Source organism: Trichechus manatus, unplaced genomic scaffold (assembly GCF_000243295.1).
Source record: "Trichechus manatus latirostris isolate Lorelei unplaced genomic scaffold, TriManLat1.0 scaffold00050, whole genome shotgun sequence".
In the NCBI taxonomy this organism is placed as follows: Eukaryota; Metazoa; Chordata; class Mammalia; order Sirenia; family Trichechidae; genus Trichechus; species Trichechus manatus.
Window position 1 is genome coordinate 8,169,106 of NW_004443986.1, and position 18,854 is coordinate 8,187,959.

General features: G+C 37.6%; 1 protein-coding gene across 1 annotated transcript in view; it reads left to right on the plus strand.

Moving 5' to 3' along the window:
• LOC101351062 (dynein heavy chain 11, axonemal) overlaps positions 1-18,854 on the plus strand; it is a 334,378-nt gene that overhangs the window by 10,777 nt on the left and 304,747 nt on the right. The window contains exons 4-14 of the mRNA XM_023732310.1: positions 3,329-3,466; positions 4,118-4,242; positions 4,811-5,006; positions 8,743-8,847; positions 9,008-9,400; positions 12,026-12,358; positions 12,841-13,095; positions 13,192-13,361; positions 13,607-13,829; positions 18,204-18,320; positions 18,420-18,506. Of these exons, the coding sequence (XP_023588078.1) occupies positions 3,329-3,466; positions 4,118-4,242; positions 4,811-5,006; positions 8,743-8,847; positions 9,008-9,400; positions 12,026-12,358; positions 12,841-13,095; positions 13,192-13,361; positions 13,607-13,829; positions 18,204-18,320; positions 18,420-18,506 (2,142 nt within the window). The remainder of the gene's footprint in view (positions 1-3,328; positions 3,467-4,117; positions 4,243-4,810; positions 5,007-8,742; positions 8,848-9,007; positions 9,401-12,025; positions 12,359-12,840; positions 13,096-13,191; positions 13,362-13,606; positions 13,830-18,203; positions 18,321-18,419; positions 18,507-18,854) is intronic.

Below are 18,854 nucleotides of genomic sequence, written 5' to 3' on the forward strand. Positions count from 1 at the left end.
TCAGGAAGAGTAGTGGCAGAGGAGAATTACAGGGTTGTGTATTTAGGGGGGAAATGATTTCAAGCATTTAGGTATAGGATGATGAATTCTTACCATTTTCCATATCTCAAGGAAGAATTATTTGTAGACCGTTCTCTAAAACCACACTTCAGTGCCTGGTCTTGGCAAAGACACGGCCAGCAAGGGGACTGGAACAACCCTGTCTGCCTTTAGTATAATACTGCAGTACTTCAAACGCTAAACTGTTAGCACTCATTAAAAACAAAAGGCACCCTCTCCCAAAAAAAAAAAAAAAAACACTAATGGATGCCTCTCTAAAATTTGCACCGTGTCTGTAAGAAGGTAGAAGTGCCTAAGAAAAAGTGTCTAGAAAAGTCTATGGACAATATATTTGAGAACTATGAAATTGTGAAATGTGTATGGTTAAGTTGTCAACAGATTTTAAAAAATTGTTGATAGAGGCAAACCTAGGAAAAATACAAATGTACTATTTGAACGGTGGCCACAGTTATGAAAAGCCACATTTACTACTGAAACTGAGATGCAGAAGAAAACTGAGGTAGACCTGACAGATCTCAAATGGGATATTTAGGGAAAGAAATGGATGAAGGGAATCAATTTTAATGTTTTGAGGCTGATAATGAGGGAAGATGTTTATATTCTTCATAAAATAGTTCTTAGTGCCACTATCACAAGAACTAGGAGGTTTAAATGACTTTTATTCTTATCCTGGAGGATGATTTTTATATATCTGTGGTGTTTAATAATTATAATACTGTTCACTCCCTAACAGGTTTTCTTATACTGTTTTCTGGCTTTACAACCTTCCAAAAGAGTATTTTTTAGATGTCTTGAATTGACTGGATGGCAATGGATTTTATGGGTTCCTCTTTACACTTGGATTTACGTTCCCCTGGGTGGCACAAACAGTTAAGTGCTCAACTACTAACCAAAAGTTGGCAGTTCGAATGCATTTAGAGATGCCTTGGAAGAAAGGCCTGTTGATCTGCTTCCGAAAGATTAAACCCAAACCCATTGCTGACAAGTTGATTCTGACTCATAGTGACCCTATAGGATGGAGCACAACTGTTCCATAGGGTTTCCAAGGCTGTAATCTTTCTGGAAGCAGACTGTCAGATCTTTTTCCTGTGGAGTGGCTGGTGGGTTTGAACCGCTGAACTTTTGGTTAGCAGCCAAGTGCCTAACCACTGTGCCACCAGGGCTCCTTTTCTGAAAAATTACAGCCTTGAAAACCCCATGGGGTACAGTTCTACTCTGCAACACATGGAGTTGCCAAGAGTCAGAATCGACCTGATGCCAACTGGTAAAAAGCGCAACAGGGAAGCAAGATGAGATATAGCTAGGAAGCTTCTGGTGTTTCAATTGTGGCTGATATGATCATTGAAAAAATAATGTAAAATAAGTGTGTTTTTCTTCTGTTGTTGGGGTACACTTCTTTGTTCAATCTGTGACGCAGTGTTTACTTTTGGATTTTAACATGAAATCCAAATTCAGCAAAGCAATAGGTGTAAGAAGAAAGTTAATCATTTACATTTTGCTAGGTAGCAGCCAATCAGGTAGGTTTAAAAATATTTAGCAGTTTCTACAGTAGTTAGACTTAATGCTATAAGAAAAAGCCAGGATGTGATTATCTAAATTGGCCCCGAAGACATAGTTAGATTTACACTTTAGTTTGTATAATTTTTTCATTATGTTTCTTTTCTATTAAGCAAATGTAGCTTATGGAAATGTTTATAATCAAGCTTTTTTTTTTTTTTTAAGGAAGTAAATTTTTTGGAGATATCTGTTATTTCCATAAGAGAAAGAACAAAGTGATCTCCTCTGTAACATGGCTAACAAGGCACAGGTTTGGTGCACAGTTTTCTGCCACCTTGAATATATTAGTTATTTTGATGAGACATCTTTTATTAAAAAAAAAAAATCTACAGAATAGGCTTAATAACTAACATATCATGAAGTCCACAGGGGACAAGCAAATAACAAAATAATATAACTTATTTGGCACTTTGGCCAATGAGAGGCCACACAGGAAGGCACAGACCCTGGTGCCCAGTGTCTTGGTGTCTGTCTTCACTCTGCCACCAGCTGCATGATGGTGGGCAAGTTACCTTTTCTGCAGACCTCAGTTTCCTCATTTGGAGAATATGAGAATGACAGCATTTGTAAAGCCCTTAAAATAGTGCCTGGCACATAGTCAGCACCATATCAATATTTGTCATATAAAAATAGATATTTTAGTTACCTTATTTTGCTTGCAAGGAAAGGAAGCTATCTTAAGCTAGCACATACAGAATCCACACAGGACAGTAAACAGACAGGCAGCTCATGGGAATCCAAGGTTAGGCTCACCGAATAGCTACGCTTGGTAGGAGCTGGTGGCGAAAGTTAGTTTGAGATCCAGGGATCTCCATTGACTGAGCAAGAGGAGTTGTGGACCTTCCTTCTGCTTTACTAGTGATGCAATGCTGTTTCAGTCCATGTGTCTGCTTTTTTCTGTCCCACAATCAGTTGGATTCTACTTGCTAGTAGTTTCTGCTTTCTCACTCATAACTCTTGTCCACATGGATTCATTCAGCTTGCCATGCCCTGACACTGTTAAATGAAGAAGAATCTGATGAGCCCAAGGCATTTGTTTGAGCTAGGACATTCATGTCAAAGGAACTGTCTGGCAGTATAAGGGTTGTCCTCGGAACAGGTGACCACTGCTGTGCCAGTCCACTGTGTTGGGGCTTCTGCGTCGTGGTGTGGAACATGGGTGGTGGAGGAACCAGGGGCTCTGGGCAGGGCATCCACTGTGACTGGTACATCTGGTATAATTATCGATGGTGTGACCTAGAGGCTCTGGACCTGGGAGCAGCAGCCTTATATCTAAAGAATTGTTGGTGTTGTTGTTAGATGCTGTCGAGTCAGCTCTCACCCATAGATAACATGGAAAAGAACAAATAATTAGCGCATAAATCTTGATTCTGTTTTTTATCCACAGAACATTTTCTATACCGTTTCTTGGTGCCCAACAGGATAGTATTAGCTGTGGGCAGGGACTGCTGACAGGCAGTGGTTCATTCCTGACCCCTCTCATTTTCCACTGAGGAAGGAAAACTACAACTAGAATTTGGTTTGCTCGGTATACAGAAATTTTAGGGAGATGCAACAGTGTTTTAAATTTTGAGGCATTGCCAGATACTTTCAGGGTATCTAGACTTTTGCTCAAATTCTAGTCATTTAAGAATTTTAATGGGGGAGTGAACTGATTATTTGTATTAAAAATGGATAGTTTTTAACCTTTCTTTAACTTTGATTTTTATAGCTTTTGACCATATTTGGGAATTTTCTAGAGAAGCCAGTTGTCATGGAAATTTTCAGCCCACATTATAGCACACTAGTGCACATGTTTAATGCAGAGTTGGATATGTGTAAGCATTTGTATAATGAACACATGAAACAGGTAAGTGATGGATAAGGTTGATGGATAAGTGATGGATGTCCATGATACCATTTTTTTTTTAATGATTTTATTTTTTAGAGCAGTTTTAGGTTTACAGAAAAATTGTTCAGAGGTACAGAGAGCTCCCACATCCTTCTCCCCTGCACATTATTTCTCCTGTTAGCATTTTGCATTAGTGTGGTACGTTTGTTACAATCGATGAACCGATATTGATATGTTATTGTTAAGTAAAGGCCATAGTTTACGTTAAGGTTCATGATACGTGTTGTACAGTCCTGTGGGTTTTGACAAATGCGTAATGTCGTGGGTCTACCGTTACACTATCATGCAGAATAATTTTACTGCCCTAAAAATGCACGTGCTCCTCCTCTCAAGCTAATTGTTTTTACGGGTGATGACTGTCAACTAGAACTATGTTTGATTATAAATAAAGGTTAGAAATAGGCACTGTAATTTTTATGCTTTCATTTCATTGAACTTCTTAAGAAGATGAAGAACCTGGCTCAGGACCATAAATCTTCTAATCAGCAAGTTATTAGCACATGTGTTTTATATATTTCTACTGTAAAAGTATCAAAATGAACCATTGCTACCAGGTTACAAGGCACTCTGATTACCTTTCTTCCTCTTCACCAAAATACCAACTTGCAGATTGAACATGGAGATGTAATTCTTCACAAGAATATGCCATTTACCTCAGGAAACATCAAGTGGGCCGAAGAGATCCTGGAACGACTTCAGACATTTTGGTCCAACTTTGCATCTCTTCATTATCTGTAAGAAGTTAGACTTATTTCATGATAAAATTATCTTTAATGATAACAGGTGATTTTTTTTATAGGGCAGTGATCTGTACATACTAGCACTTAAAGAGTCATTGTCTTATTTACCTCCTATCATTGGTTGGGTTCATTGAGAGGGATTCATCCCAATGGTGTTAGAATATTTTTAATGGGTCTCTTAACTTCGTATGTTTCCCTGCTTTCAAACCTTTATCTTTTTTCTTTTCACTTGCAATGTGATTGTAGATTTTTTGTTGTTAATTGTTTTTCCTTTCTCCGGTAAATAATACTCTTTTTATTATACAGATCTTCATCTCTTGTTGTTGTAAGAATTGGTAATTTGTTGCTTTGGACATTTAGTAAAATCACTGGAGTTCCATTCATTTCATAATTATATGTTTTTAAAAAAACAAAAATAATTCATAAGGATTATTTGGTCTTTGTTTCTCTTCCCGTTTGTTTATATTCTTATATATATATTCCATTGCATATTGAATTATTGAAAATAAACTGAAATCTAATGTGTAGAAAGTAGAAAAACCGTATTCTTACATTCTTACAGATTCTTGGAAAGTCCTGATGATGCCCTAGTTTACCAGAAGTATGTTGAAATGACAACTTTGCTAGACCAGTTTGAAAATTGTATCTATAATGAATGGAAAAGCAATGTGGATGAAATCTGTGAGTTCAATTTGAATCAACCTATAATTAAATACAGTGCCATAGATGGTCTTCTCAATGTCAACTTTGACCCAAAGGTAAGGGCTTGATTCTTTTAAGATGTTTTATAGATGCCATTTTTATTACCTATGTATTTCCAATGCTCCCATTAATTTAAAATACCAGTGCTGTGAAAATAGAACTGTGAATAACTTCTTATAGGCCTTTGTTTTAGAGATTTGTTCCCTGAATTCTATACAATTATTCTTTTTTTAAAATTATTTTTCCTTGTAATTTTTATTGACTGGCCCCATCCTCAGTAGATAATGAGCTCCTTGACAGTCCATGTCAATTTCATTTTTGTATTTTATTTCTAGCCTTGTGTCTGGCATGTGGTAACACTTCATCAAAGTTAGCTCGGATTAATTGAATCAGTAGTCTGTTACCAGATACTTTTAGGCTTGAATTATATTCATAACACATATAGCAGTATATTTAGTTAAATAGAAATGTCATCATGTAAGTTAACATTTAGGGAATCCACAAAATATGTAGAATAAGAGACCTTCTGTAGTGCTTTTGATGGACAATGGCAAATTTTGATTTGTTATAATGTCTTTTATAGGGACACAACAAGCTTAAATATGTTGATTAAATAGATGGTAGTTTTTGTAAACAATTTTCATGAAAAATATATAACAACATATTAATACCAAAAATAACGTTAGCAGTTAAATAATATCCAGGATGAAGATTACCTTTAATGAACAGATCTTTGTTATCCCATGATAAGCCATATACAAAGGGAAACTTTCATGTATTTTTCTGAATGTTTATTTTCTCATAAATTTATTGTTATGTAATGAAAGTACAGAAACTTTATTATCAATTATATGAACATGTGCATATATATTTATGTTACATTATCTGTGTGTATATATACTAAATATAATATGTATGTATACATATTTTAAACAGTCTATCTCCAAGTCTGGTATCTTGCTAGATAAAAGACACAACCTGTCTTTTATGTTTACCTAGTGTGAATATGCTCTTATAGTAGAGAGCAAGAATATAAGAATATCTGCTTATGAATTTCCATGACAAAAAGAATATAAGTACTTAAACATCTGGCTGACTGTTTTAGATACCAAAGATTATATATTAGTTACTAGCAATTACCTAGAGTCTCTCATGGCAGTGTAAATGTATCCCTAGGAAGTGGGAAGGTTAGCTTCACTGAGTTTGATAGTCATAATCTGCACCTTTATTCTGATCCATTTCCCTAAAATACATGCAACGATTAGCATCATTTTATTTTATAAAACCCAGCACACATAAATAAATATATGAATTAGAGAACTGAGGATGATCTTTACCTCCTGATTTTATAAAACCAATTTAAAGAAACTAAAGTCCTGAGAACCAGGGATATCATTGCTGATGTCAGATGGATCTTGGCTGAAGGCAGAGAATACTGGAAAGATAGTTTATGTGTGTTTTATGGACTATGCAAAGGCATTCAACTGTATGGATCATGACAAATTATGGATAACATTGTGAAGAATGAGTATTCGAGAACACTTGTGCTCATGAGGAACCTGTACATAGATCAAGAGGCAGTTGTTCAGACAGAACAAGGGGATACTGCGTGGTTTAAAGTCAGGAAAGGTGTGCATCAGGGTTTATCCTTTCACTATACCTATTTAATCTGTATGCTGAGCAAATAATCCGAGAAGCTGGACTATATGAAGAAGAACGGGACATCAGGATTAGAGGAAGACTCATTAACAGCCTGTGTTATGAATATGACACACCTTGCTTGCCGAAAGTGAAGAGGACTTGAAGCACTTACTGATGAACATCAAAGACCACAGCCTTTAGTATGGATTACACCTCAACATAAAAAAAGCAAAAATCCTCACAACTGGACCAATAGGCAACATCATGATAAACGGAGAAAAGATTGAAGTTGTCAAGGATTTCATTTTACATGGATCCACAATCAACACCCATGGAAGCAGCAGTCAAGAAATCAAAAGATGCATTGCATTGGGCAAATCTGCAAAAGACCTCTTTAAAGTGTTCAAAAGCAAAGATGTCACTTTGAACACTAAGTTGTGCCTGACCCAAGCCACGCTATTTTCAGTCACATCACATGCATGCAAAAGCTGGATAATTCGTAAGGAAGACCGAAGAAGAATTGACGCCTTTGAATTGTGGTGTTGGTGAAGAAGATTGAGTATACATCGTGGACTGCCAAAAGAAGGAACAAATCTGTCTTGGAAGAAGTACTACCAGAATGCTCTTTAGAAGCAAGGATGGCGAGACTATGTCTTACATACTTTGGACATGTTGTCAGGAGGAATCAGTCCCTGGAGAAGGACATCATGCTTGGTAGAGTACAGGATCAGCGAAAAAGAGAGAAACCCTCAACGAGTTGGATTAACACAGTGGCTGCAACAGTGGGCTCAAGCATAACAACAATTGTGAGCATGGTGCAGGACCAGGCAGTATTTCGTTCTGTGATACATGGGGTTGGTATGAGTTGGAACTGACTTGATGGCACCTAACAACAGCAAAGTCCTGAGATATTTTAGGGGTAGTTCTACTTGAAGGTATTACAGATGTACAAAATATATGGTACTGGTTAACCTATGGAGCAAATAACCTAAGGAAGTCAACTGGTTTACCCTCTTAAGGATATTGTGCAATCTTTACCCTAGAACCTGTGGTGTAGGAATACAGTCTCGTTCTGCTACAACACAGCATATATGTTCCTTAAAAATTACTACACTATGAATGATGGAGCCTGGTGGTGCAGTTAAGCACTTGCCTGTTAACCAAAAGGTTGGTGGTTCCAACCCATTAGCCATTCCATGAGAGAAGGATGTGGCAGTTTGCTTCCATAAAGATCACAGCCTTGGAAACCCTATGGGGTAGTTCTACTCTGTTCTGTAGGATTGCTATTAGTCGGAATTGACTTGATGGCAACGAGGTTTTTTTTTTGTTTGTTTAATAAAAGGCACAGGAGTTATAGGAAAAATGGGGGCTAGCAACACAGCACTCAGACTTTGTCAGTGACACACAAAAAAATAGGAACCTGATAAAAGCAGTAGCATAGTTTTACACATGTTAAATGGTTAAGAAATACATGAATATTGCAATAAACATGGCACTTTACCTTGACAAAGATGGGAAGCTGGCTTGTGGAAGCAGATGTCGGAATGGTTACAGCTTGTGAGTTACTATAACATAGTCAAAGGAAGGTCTTCTTGAATCAGACAAATTTGGCTCATAACACCAAGGTGAACTAGGTGGCTGCTGGTGGATGTTTGAGGTATACATGTGAGTGTTTTGAACATTCCTAAGCCTTTTGGTTCATTTGGGTGCAGATCTGGGCATTTCTAATATTTCTCGCTGACAAAATTTGAGGTGTGGTCAAACTTTTCTAATCCGTGAATCACATTGGAACAAATTTGTGCTTTCTCCAAATAAGCATTGTAGTAGAATAGACGGTATTGGGAAAACACAAGTCTATTTATGGCCTTCCATCCCAGATCTTAGCCTGCATATTGATGTCTTTTGCTCGAATTCTCTCTCTGACTGTGGGCCATAGGCAGTGATTTAGACTTCTATTTTTCATACCTGTACTGTATTGTGGAATGTATGAGTTTTGCTTTTAAAGAACATCTGAAACAAAAGCTTCTTTACCTTGACCATTTTAAAATATAGTGATCACTGGACGAAATTTTAAGTGCTTTAAATCACACTTGTGTTAAATTTGAAGGATATTCTTAAAATACGTAATACTCCTTGCGTTTCTTTTCATAGCTAGTAGCCGTATTGAGAGAAGTGAAATATCTTCTGATGCTAAAGAAGTCAGACATACCGGATTCAGCCTTAGCCATCTTCAAGAAAAGAAACACTATTTTAAAGGTTTGTGTTTTTAGGTACTAGGGCATGTTTTGAATCAATTTTAATTATTAACATATAGACGTATGGCATTGTTATACCTCTAAGGTAGAGAAAATATATTTGGTGCTTGTAACATATTTGGTACTTTTTTTGTTTTGGGATTTTCTTTGCTTTTGCGCAGTACATTGGAAGTCTTGACCTTCTTGTGCAAGGCTATAATAAGCTGAAACAGACGCTTCTGGAAGTTGAATACCCACTGATAGAAGATGAACTGAGGGCTGTGGATGACCAGCTGAAGGAAGCCTTGACATCTCTCACCTGGCGGGACGACTGCTGGGAATACATCCAAAAGGTGAAGACTACGACCTCTGAGCTGGAGCGCCGAGTTCAGCAGACTCAGAACAACGTTAAAGTGATCCAGCAAATAATGAGAGCATGGGCAGAGTGCACACTCTTTCCTAGGAGGGAGCACAGAAAGGAGACTTACTTTACTTTGGAGGACAAGGGTGATTTGTTTGCTAAAAAATACAAGTTAATCCAGGAAGATGGCTGCAAGATACACAGCTTGGTAGAGGTAATTTCTTTTAAGGTTTCAGTATTTACAGAAGATTGTTTCGTTAAATTTAGAGAAAAGCAAAAAAGAAGAAGACCCTTTATCAGGCCTGAAAGAGCCTTATATATGGTTTTTACAAATATTTATTGTTGTAAAAATACAAATAATCACAACTTTGCATATGGTTTTGTTAGGCATTTAAAATGGCATTTGTTAGGCGTTTGCCTCACTTGCTTATAATTTCTTAGCCCTCACTACTCTCATTCTTGAGGAATGGGGCTGGAATGTGAGATATTTTAATTAAACAGAAAGGGTAAGGGGGGTATCCTTATTTTTTTCATGGTTACATGCTCTTTTGAATGCTCTTGATAGTGACCACCGTTTGTTGAATGCCATTATGTGTCAGACACCTCACGTATATCATCTCATGTAACCCTCACAACTCTTTTATAAAAAGGGCAACAACAGTTACTCTCCTTTTAACAAATATTTGAGTTCTTTAAACTTGTACCAGGCTCTATTCTAGGATTAACAATTTAAGAGAAAACAGAAAACGAACCAAAAGCAGAAAAATAAAACCAAAAAATCCCATGCAAGTTCCTTGTCTCATGGAGCTGACATCCTAGCCTGGGAAGATAGTAGGAGAAAATAGCAAATATATACTAGGTCACCTGGTTATAAGAACAATGGCAGAAAATACAGCAGAGTAGATGGAATAGGCAATGCGGCGGGGTTGGGGGTGGGGGATGTTAGTATTTTATATAGGTAGTTGGGAAGGCCTCTCTACTAAGATTGTATTTGCGCAGAGACCTGAAAGAGGAAGGATATGAGTCATGTGGATATCAGGAGAAGGGTATTCTAGATTGAGAAAAGGGCAAAGGCTTTGAGGTGCTTGTCCAAGGGTCAGCTAGAGAGCCTTGTCTGAAGCAGAATGAGCAAAGGGGATAGTAGTAGGGATGGAGTTGGGAAGGTAATGTCTTAGTTATCTAGTGCTGCTATAACAGAAATACCACAAGTGGATGGCTTTAACAAAGAGAAATTTATTCTCTCACAGTCTAGTAGGCTACAAGTCCAAATTCAGAGCATCAGCTCCAGGGGAAGGCTTTCTTTCTCTGTTGGCTCTGGAGGAAAGTGCTTGTCATCAATCTTCCCCTGGTTGAGGAGTTTCTCAGCGCAGGGACCCTGGGTCCAAAAGATGTGCTATTCTCCTGGCTCTTGTTTCTTGGTGATATGAGGTGCCCCTCTCTCTCTGCTCACTTCTCTGTTTTATATCTCAAAAGAGACTGGCTTCTGTTGTAGATGAATCTTGTAGGTTGAGTCTATATAACTGCCACTAATCCCATCTCATTAACATCAGAGAGATAGGATTTATAACACACAGGAAAATCACATCAGATGACAGAATGGTGGACAGTCACACAATACTGGTAATCATGACCTAGCCAAGTTGACAGATATTTTGGGGGGACACAATTCAATCCATGACAGGGACTAAGAGCATATCACATGGGATTGGTAGGCCATTATGAGGACATTGGCTTTTGCTCTGAGTGAAAATAGAGCAAAAAGGCTTTCCCTGTTGAGTGTAAGCCACAGGCAAGGAAGGAGGTAGACGGGAAACCATTAGGAGGTTACTCATATATCCATGGTGGATAATATCAAAGAAAGCAAAGAGCATAGTCTGCCTTATAATCAGCTCTCATTCCAGTGTCTCCGTTTCTTTGTACTAGTTTCTGCCTTGGCCATCTGCCCTCTGCCCTTTATAGATTGTGCAAAGTTTATCACCCAGATGATCTCTGGAATCAACCATGCTGCCCACCTGACCTTTTCAACTCTGTGTCTCTAGGTCTGGCCCATTGTATGCCCAACCTATAGCACTTCTTAACCTCATTACATCTTCTGTCTGGCCCCAACCTGCTCCACTGACCTGTCCATTGTTTCACTTCCACTCTTAGAAGATGCTAAGGCAGAAGAACTTTATATTGTTGGAGCATAAAGGGTGCTTAGACTTCCCTAGTCTAGTGTTTCCCAAACTGAGTTAGTATTTCACAGGCTTCTCATAGGTGGTTTGCAAAAAAATTATTCTGTGTGCTTGAATAAGATTTGGAAACAATTGAGTTAAAGTGACTTGAATAGAGTAGATGCACTGTGAGTCTCTGAGAGTGACATAGATTATCTGGTGCTTCCCTGACTTAGTGATATCTGGTTATCTCCAAATACCCAGAGCAGTGTTCTAGTGTTCTGTGGAGGACTGGTTTGGGAAGCCTCTTAATTATAGAAAAGGCCCTGGCAGGCAAAGTTCAAGGCCACATGCAGTTAGGGACAGATCACGAACTAGCACTGATGTCCAATATATCTAGAATTCATTGAAAACTAGTATATTTCTTGTCTGTTTGAAGACAGTAATCTTCATACTCATTTTTCCTTTAAAGAATGACTGAGTTTATGTCATAAATAAACTTAAGGTTTTAAAGATCTGCTTAGCTCTTTGCCATCCAGCTTAAGGCTCTGTGACCCAGCTCTTGAATATTCCTGTGTTGTGCACAAAAATACTGTCCCTTCTCCAACAAGCTATTTCAATAGAAAGCTTTCAGTTTTATGCTCAATATTATTTATTTTCATCTATTAATATTTGTTTGTTTCTAGGAAAATAGGAAACTCTTCAAAGCCAATCCTTCTCTGGACACCTGGAAGATTTATGTAGAATTCATTGATGACATCGTGGTAGAAGGCTTTTTTCAAGCTATAATGCATGACCTGGATTTCTTTCTGATAAATACAGAAAAACAATTGAAGCCTGCACCATTTTTTCAAGCAGAAATGATCCTAATGCCCCCTGAGATTGTTTTTAAACCTTCTTTAGAAAGAGAGGCTGGCGATGGCTTCTATGATCTGGTAGAGGAAATGATATGCAATAGTTTTAGAATGTCTTCGCAGATGCAGCGAGTAGCATCCCATCTGGAAATAGCAAATTATCAGGTATTTTATTTGTAAATAGGTATTAGCTTTTTTTTAAATTGTGGTAAAAATATGCATAAGAAACCATTTGCCAATTCAACAATTTTTACATGTATTATTCAGTGACATTAATTACATTGTTCATGTTGTGCAACCATTATCACTATCTTTTTCTGAATTAGTCTACCACCATTAACATAAACTGAGTGTCCCCCACACAGCAACACCTTTCCCCCACCCTTCACCCATGGTAACCACTAATACATTTTGGTTTCTATCTATTCGCATATGTAAATAGGTATTAGCTTTTATATTAGCTATTTGGAAATAAATTGGGGTAATGGGGAGCATGAGGAAAGGAGAAGTTGGAAAAAGCAACAATTTTTTATTTTGATTTTGTTCAAAGGATTTTTGCGTTGAACAATTGCCTAGTTTTGTTATTTTTCGAATACTCGCTAGAGCAAGGCTGGTTTCAGTAAGTGCTTGATTTTCCTCTCATTTAGATCGATATGGATAACATGTTAGGCCTGGCAGAGGTCAGGCAGGAGATAATGAACAGAGTGGCAGATGTCATCAAAAAAGTCTTAGACTTCAGAAACACCCTGGAGACGTATGCTTACCTCTGGGTGGATGAGCGAGCTGAATTTATGAAGCATTTTCTCCTCTATGGCCATACTTCAACATCTGAGGAAATGGATGCTCGTGCAAATGAAGAAATCCCTGAACAACCACCGACTATTGAGCAATTCAAAGAACAGGTAAGGAAAAAACTTAGCATTTGATGTGGTTGTTGACTTTGGATTAAGTTGTTACAGTTACTGGGTTTTTGTTTTTGTTTTTCTTTCTAATTATAGATTGACATTTATGAGGCTTTGTACATTCAGATGAGCAAGTCTGATGACTTCAGAGTCTTTGATAGTTGGTTCAAGGTCGATATGAAGCCTTTCAAAGTGAGTTTGCTAAACATTATCAAGAAATGGAGCTGGATGTTTCAGGAGCACCTTTTGAGATTTGTCATTGACAGGTAGCCTTTTGTACTCTGGTATTTGGAATCATTAATATCTAATACTTTATTGTTCTCTAAAATTGTGGTATTTTAAGAGCATTAGAACCACCAGTTTTATAATAGAGATAACAAATGTTTAAGTAGGTACGTAATGAAAATAAGTTGCAATCAGAAGTCTTATATACTAAAAGTTTTAATGTGTTTGTGTCTGTGTATATATATTATACTGTGTGTATATATACCTATATATATATATTTAATAGTCTGAATGAGCTACAAGAATTTATAAAGGAGACAGATGCAGGACTACAAAGAGAATTACGTGAAGGCGATCACGATGGTTTAGTTGACATCATGGAGCATCTTCTGGCTGTGAGGAGCCGACAGAGAGCTACTGATGAACTCTTTGAACCACTAAAAGAAACCATCGCACTCTTGGAAAGCTATGGCCAGAAGATGCCTGAGCAAGTCTATATTCAGCTGGAGGTAAGTGTAGAGGTGAAATAATAATAATTACCATACACTGAGCATCTCCTTTAGCCAAGCACTTTACATGCACGCTCCTATTACATCTTCGTAATAACCTGTACAGTAGACAACCAGTGTTTGCATTTTACAGGCTAGAAATCTGAGGCTTAAAGAGATTTAATAACTCAAGGTCACACAAGTAGTACAGTCAACTAACACTCACGCCTAGGTGTGTTTCATGCCAACATAATTATTCTTAATCGCTATGCTCCGCTGCCTGCTTGTTTGAAGGTATTCAGCAGTAGCCTCTAAACTGCTTGTTTTGGTTCCAGTTTTACTAAATGAAATGAAATACATCAAAGCACTTTTCATTAAACACTTTCTGTCAGTTGAGAAGTATCCTAATCTTTGGAAACATATCATGGACATGTTAATAAAGACAGCCTGTCTGGATGACAAAATCACTGTGTTTCCTAAGGAGGACCTCGATGCAATCCTCTTTTTTCCATGCTCTGAAAAGACTTGGTGGCTGGGTGTATGCCCAGTGAAGAACAAAATCTCTTAAAATATAACTGAAAACCATGAACAAAGATCTCACAGTTGAGGATCTGTCGACACCCATATTGAAGTTCTAGAGATAGTTTATATATGTACACCATCCACCAGCTTCCAGGCTGTGCTTACATTTAACCTTAGTGGACACATTAACCAAAAAATATTTATTGGATTCTATTTTAGTGATCAGAGTTTGGAACTCAGATTTTTTTTTTTTTTCCAAGTACTGTGCAAGTCCATGTTGTGTGCCTACCTTGGCAAGTTACTTAACCTCTCAGAGCTTGCTTCTTCTTTGGTAGTATCCTTCAAGGCCTCTTTTTTATTTTTTTTTAATTGTCTATTCTTGTAGTCTCCAATTTCTCACTTCCTCTTCTTTTTTCTTTCTTTGTTTTATTTTTTTACTGAGGTGAATTCACAATTCACATAACATAAAAGTAACCATTTTAAAGTATACAATTCTGTGGCATTTAGTACATCCATAATGTTGTGTAACCACCACCTCTATCTAGTACCAAAAGATTTTTATCACCCCAGAAGAAAGCCCCATACCCATTAAGCAATCACTCCCCATTCCCATCCCCTAAGCCGCTGGCAACCACCAATCTGTTTTCTCTCTCAGTGGATTTACTTATTCTGGATACTTCATATAAATGCAATCATATAAAATGTGACTTTTTGTATATGGATTCTTTCACTTGGAATAATATTTTTGAGGTTTATCCACATTGTTCCATTGTATGAACATACCACATTTTGTTTATCTATTCATCCATTGATGGAAATTTGGGTTGTTTCCATCTTTTTGCTATTGTGAATAGTGCTGCTATGAATATTTGTGTGTAAGTATTTGTTTGAGTCCCTGTTTCAGTTCTTTTTCGTATATACCGAGGAGTGGAATTACTGGGCCATATGATAATTCTATGCTTATCTTTTTGAAGAATAACCAGACTGATTTACATAGTAGCTGCACCATTTTATATTCCCACCAGCAATGTAGGAAGGTTCCAGTTTCTCCAAATCCTTGCCAAACACTTGTTAATTTTTCTGCTTTTTGATTAGTGCTATCACAGTAGATGTGAAGTGGTGTCTCATTGTGGTTTTGATTGGCATTTCCCTGATGACTAATGACTGTGAGCATTTTTTCTTGTGTTTGTTGGCCATTTGTGTATCTCCTTTAGAGAAATGCCTGTTCAAGTCCCTTGCCTATTTTTTAATTGGTTATTTATCTTTTTGTTGTTAAGTTGTGAAGTTCTTCATATATTCTAGAAATCAAACCCTTATCAGATACATGGTTTGCAAATATTTTCTCCCATTCTGTGGGTTTCTTTTCACTCTCTTGACAATGTCCTTTGATGCATGAAAGTTTTTTGTTTTAATGAAGTCCTATTTTTCTTTTGTTGCCTGTGCTTTTGGTGTCATATTTACAAAATCATTGGCAAATCCAAGGTCATTTAGATTTGATTATTTTATTTTAATTAAAGCAATTCGTGATAGTTACTGCCAGCTTCTCCTTCATTACTATTAGCTATCATAACATTTTCCAAATACTTCTCTGTGCTTGGTTCTGTGCTAAAAAACACATAGATGTGGCTGTGCCTACCAAGAGTTTAAGTATTATTTCCTCAAAGCCATGGAAATTTACCACCAGCAAGATGGTCTCTGGATGCAATGTCTCTTCAGTCTGTTGCCTCCTTTCCATTCCTGTTAAACCCGTTTTAATTGAGTGCTTGTTAACTTCTTACCTCAGCCACAGCAACAGCTTCTCATCTCATTCCTCCTCATACCCCATCTACCATATACTCTGAAGCTAGATGAAACTTGCTGGTCTACAGGTCTTATCAAGACCTTTCTCTGCTCAAAAACCTTTAGCGACTGCCCTTATCCTTCTATACTGGCCAGTTTCCGTAATAGCCCACACTCTCACCCCATGCTTCACTGGTAGCCTAACCTCCCAAGATCTCAAGGGATTTTGCCCTGATCTCTGCCTGTTGAAATTTAGTCACTCCTTTAGCCTCAGATTCAGTTTCTTCCTCTTTGAGTGGATTATATCAGTTAGAGAGACTTTGGAGTTCATCTGATCTTTTGGTCTTTGATGAATTTTTTTTTTTTTCCTCAAATAGATGCTTATTTGTAATCCCCAAATAGAAAGCAGACAACAGCAGACTTGCTGTTGATAAAGAAGGTCAAGAGACCTGAGCCTACCTATGGGACCTGTCCCTGGTTTTATTGTGGTGGCCCCTAAAGGAACCTCATGGGCTGTTAGGTTCCCTGGGATGGAATTGGAAACCCAAAGTGAGACTCTGTACGGATGAGGATGCAGAAGCTTGATGAGAAGAGGGGTGAAAACAAAAATGAAAGGACAAGTGGGTTCGAGAGCAGATCTCATGCTCCTGGCCTGGTTTCGTATTCCTGTCACAACACCATGTTGGTTTCCCAGTGTTTTTGATTCCATAACGCATAGACCTCCTGATGGAAGTTAATACATTCTGCAATGTAGAATAGTTACTATGTGTCCCTCTCATTCACTCTGGCAAATTATAAGGTCATTTAAGTTAAACAGTGTGCTTTATCTTTGTAGCACCTCCTCTACCGCGTAGACCAATTTGTGCTTAGCACAGTGCACTCTTTATAATTAGCAGTTTCTGAATCCTTCATCAAATATTTATTGAAGGTTACAAAGCAGTCTTTGGAACCTTTGCTTTTGCACTTCAGTACCCAGGTAGAGTCCCATGGTGTTGTATGACAAAGCCATTTCAGTGTCCTGGAGATGACCCATAGAAACAATGCTTTGTTAGTCTGGATACCGGGAGTGCTTTTCAGCAGTAATTATGCATAACTGCTCTTCAAAGAAAATAACTTGCTTTTGTCCTATTTGCATTGTAGGCAGGGAGAGCAGAGTTGAGTTGCTACTTGGACTATTTATTGCTTCTTTTGTCCTGTATCCAATTGGAATTAACCTTCACTTCCCTTTGCTCTTCTCACTTCAAAAATCCTAGTCATCTAAAATAAACCTAACCTAAATACTCAGACGTCCTATTAAGAAATAACAGACACAGAGATTTGGAAGCTAGAGGGAAGCAGGAAGATGAGATTGATTCACATTTTCATCCCAGCTCCATCAGATTCAAAGCATCTCTTTTCACTTTGTAAACTACTAAACATGGCTGTCTTGCATTTCTAGTTACTGCTTTTGTTGTTGTTGTTAGTTGCTGTGAATTCGATTCTGACTTACGGAGACCCCATGTGTGCAGAGTAAAGCTGCTCCATAGGGTTTTCAAGGCTGTGACCCTTCAGAAACAGATCGCCAGGCCTCTCTTCCAAGGCACCTCTGGGTGGTTTCGAACTGCCAATCTTTTGGCTAGTAGTTGAGCATTTAATCTCTGTCTGTTGAAATCCAGTCACTCCTTTAGCTTCAGATTTAGTTACTTCCTCCCGGCAGGGATTATATTAGTTAGACTTTGGAGATCTCTATAGATTGGAGTTGCTATAGGTCAGCAAAGTGGTTTCCAGGGTGCTTTAATTTTATTCCCTCAACAGCAAAACAATTTGGAAATTTTTGATCCTGATCTTGAAAGGATTTTCATCTATTCTGAGATGAAAGTTACTCTGGTGTATGCTTGGAAGATACGAATACAGAGGTGCCGGCAGGTCAGTCTGTACTTCAGCCTGGCTCTACGCCTTAATCTCTTCAGTCTTTTCTGGATAAACTCCTTATGTTATATAAGAATGAAAAGATGTCATGAGTTAGTGTAAAGAAAGTAGGATTCTTTAATCTTACGGGTTGATTTGTTTGAGGAATTGTAGAAATCTCCTATTATGCACGTTTGTTTTTTGTAGGAATTACCTGAAAGATGGGAAATTACCAAAAAGATTGCTGCAACTGTCAGACATGAAGTTTCGCCTCTCCAAAATGCAGAAGTCACTCTTCTACGAAAGAAATGTATTTTGTTTGATGTAAGCTAGTTACCTAGTTGTTTTTTAAACAAAAGTTTTACAAGTATAATTGAAGCGATTTGTTTGAGATTCACCTTCTGTTTTTTCTGCCCTGATCAGGGAAAGCAGGCTGAATTCAGAGAAAGATTTCGATGCTATGCTCCTCTTCACTTCAATGCAGAAAATCCATACGCGATGCTTGACATGGTAATGAAGATCTTGAATATCTTTTGTTTTGTTTTGTTTTTATTATATTTTATTGTACTTCAGGTGAAGGCTTACAGAACAAATAGTTTCTCGTGAAACAGTAGTACACATGTTGTTTATGAGATTGGTTAACAACCCCACAACATATTAACCCTCTAACTTCTCAACCTTTTTTTTCTGGTGAAAATACACATAGCCAAAGATACACCGTTTCAAAAATTTCTACATAGACAGTTGAGTGACATTGACTACGCTCTTCCAATTGTGCTGTTATTCTCACTTAAGATGAAGGCTTACAGAACAAAATAGTTTTCATTTAACAGTTACTACAAATGTTGCCCTATGACA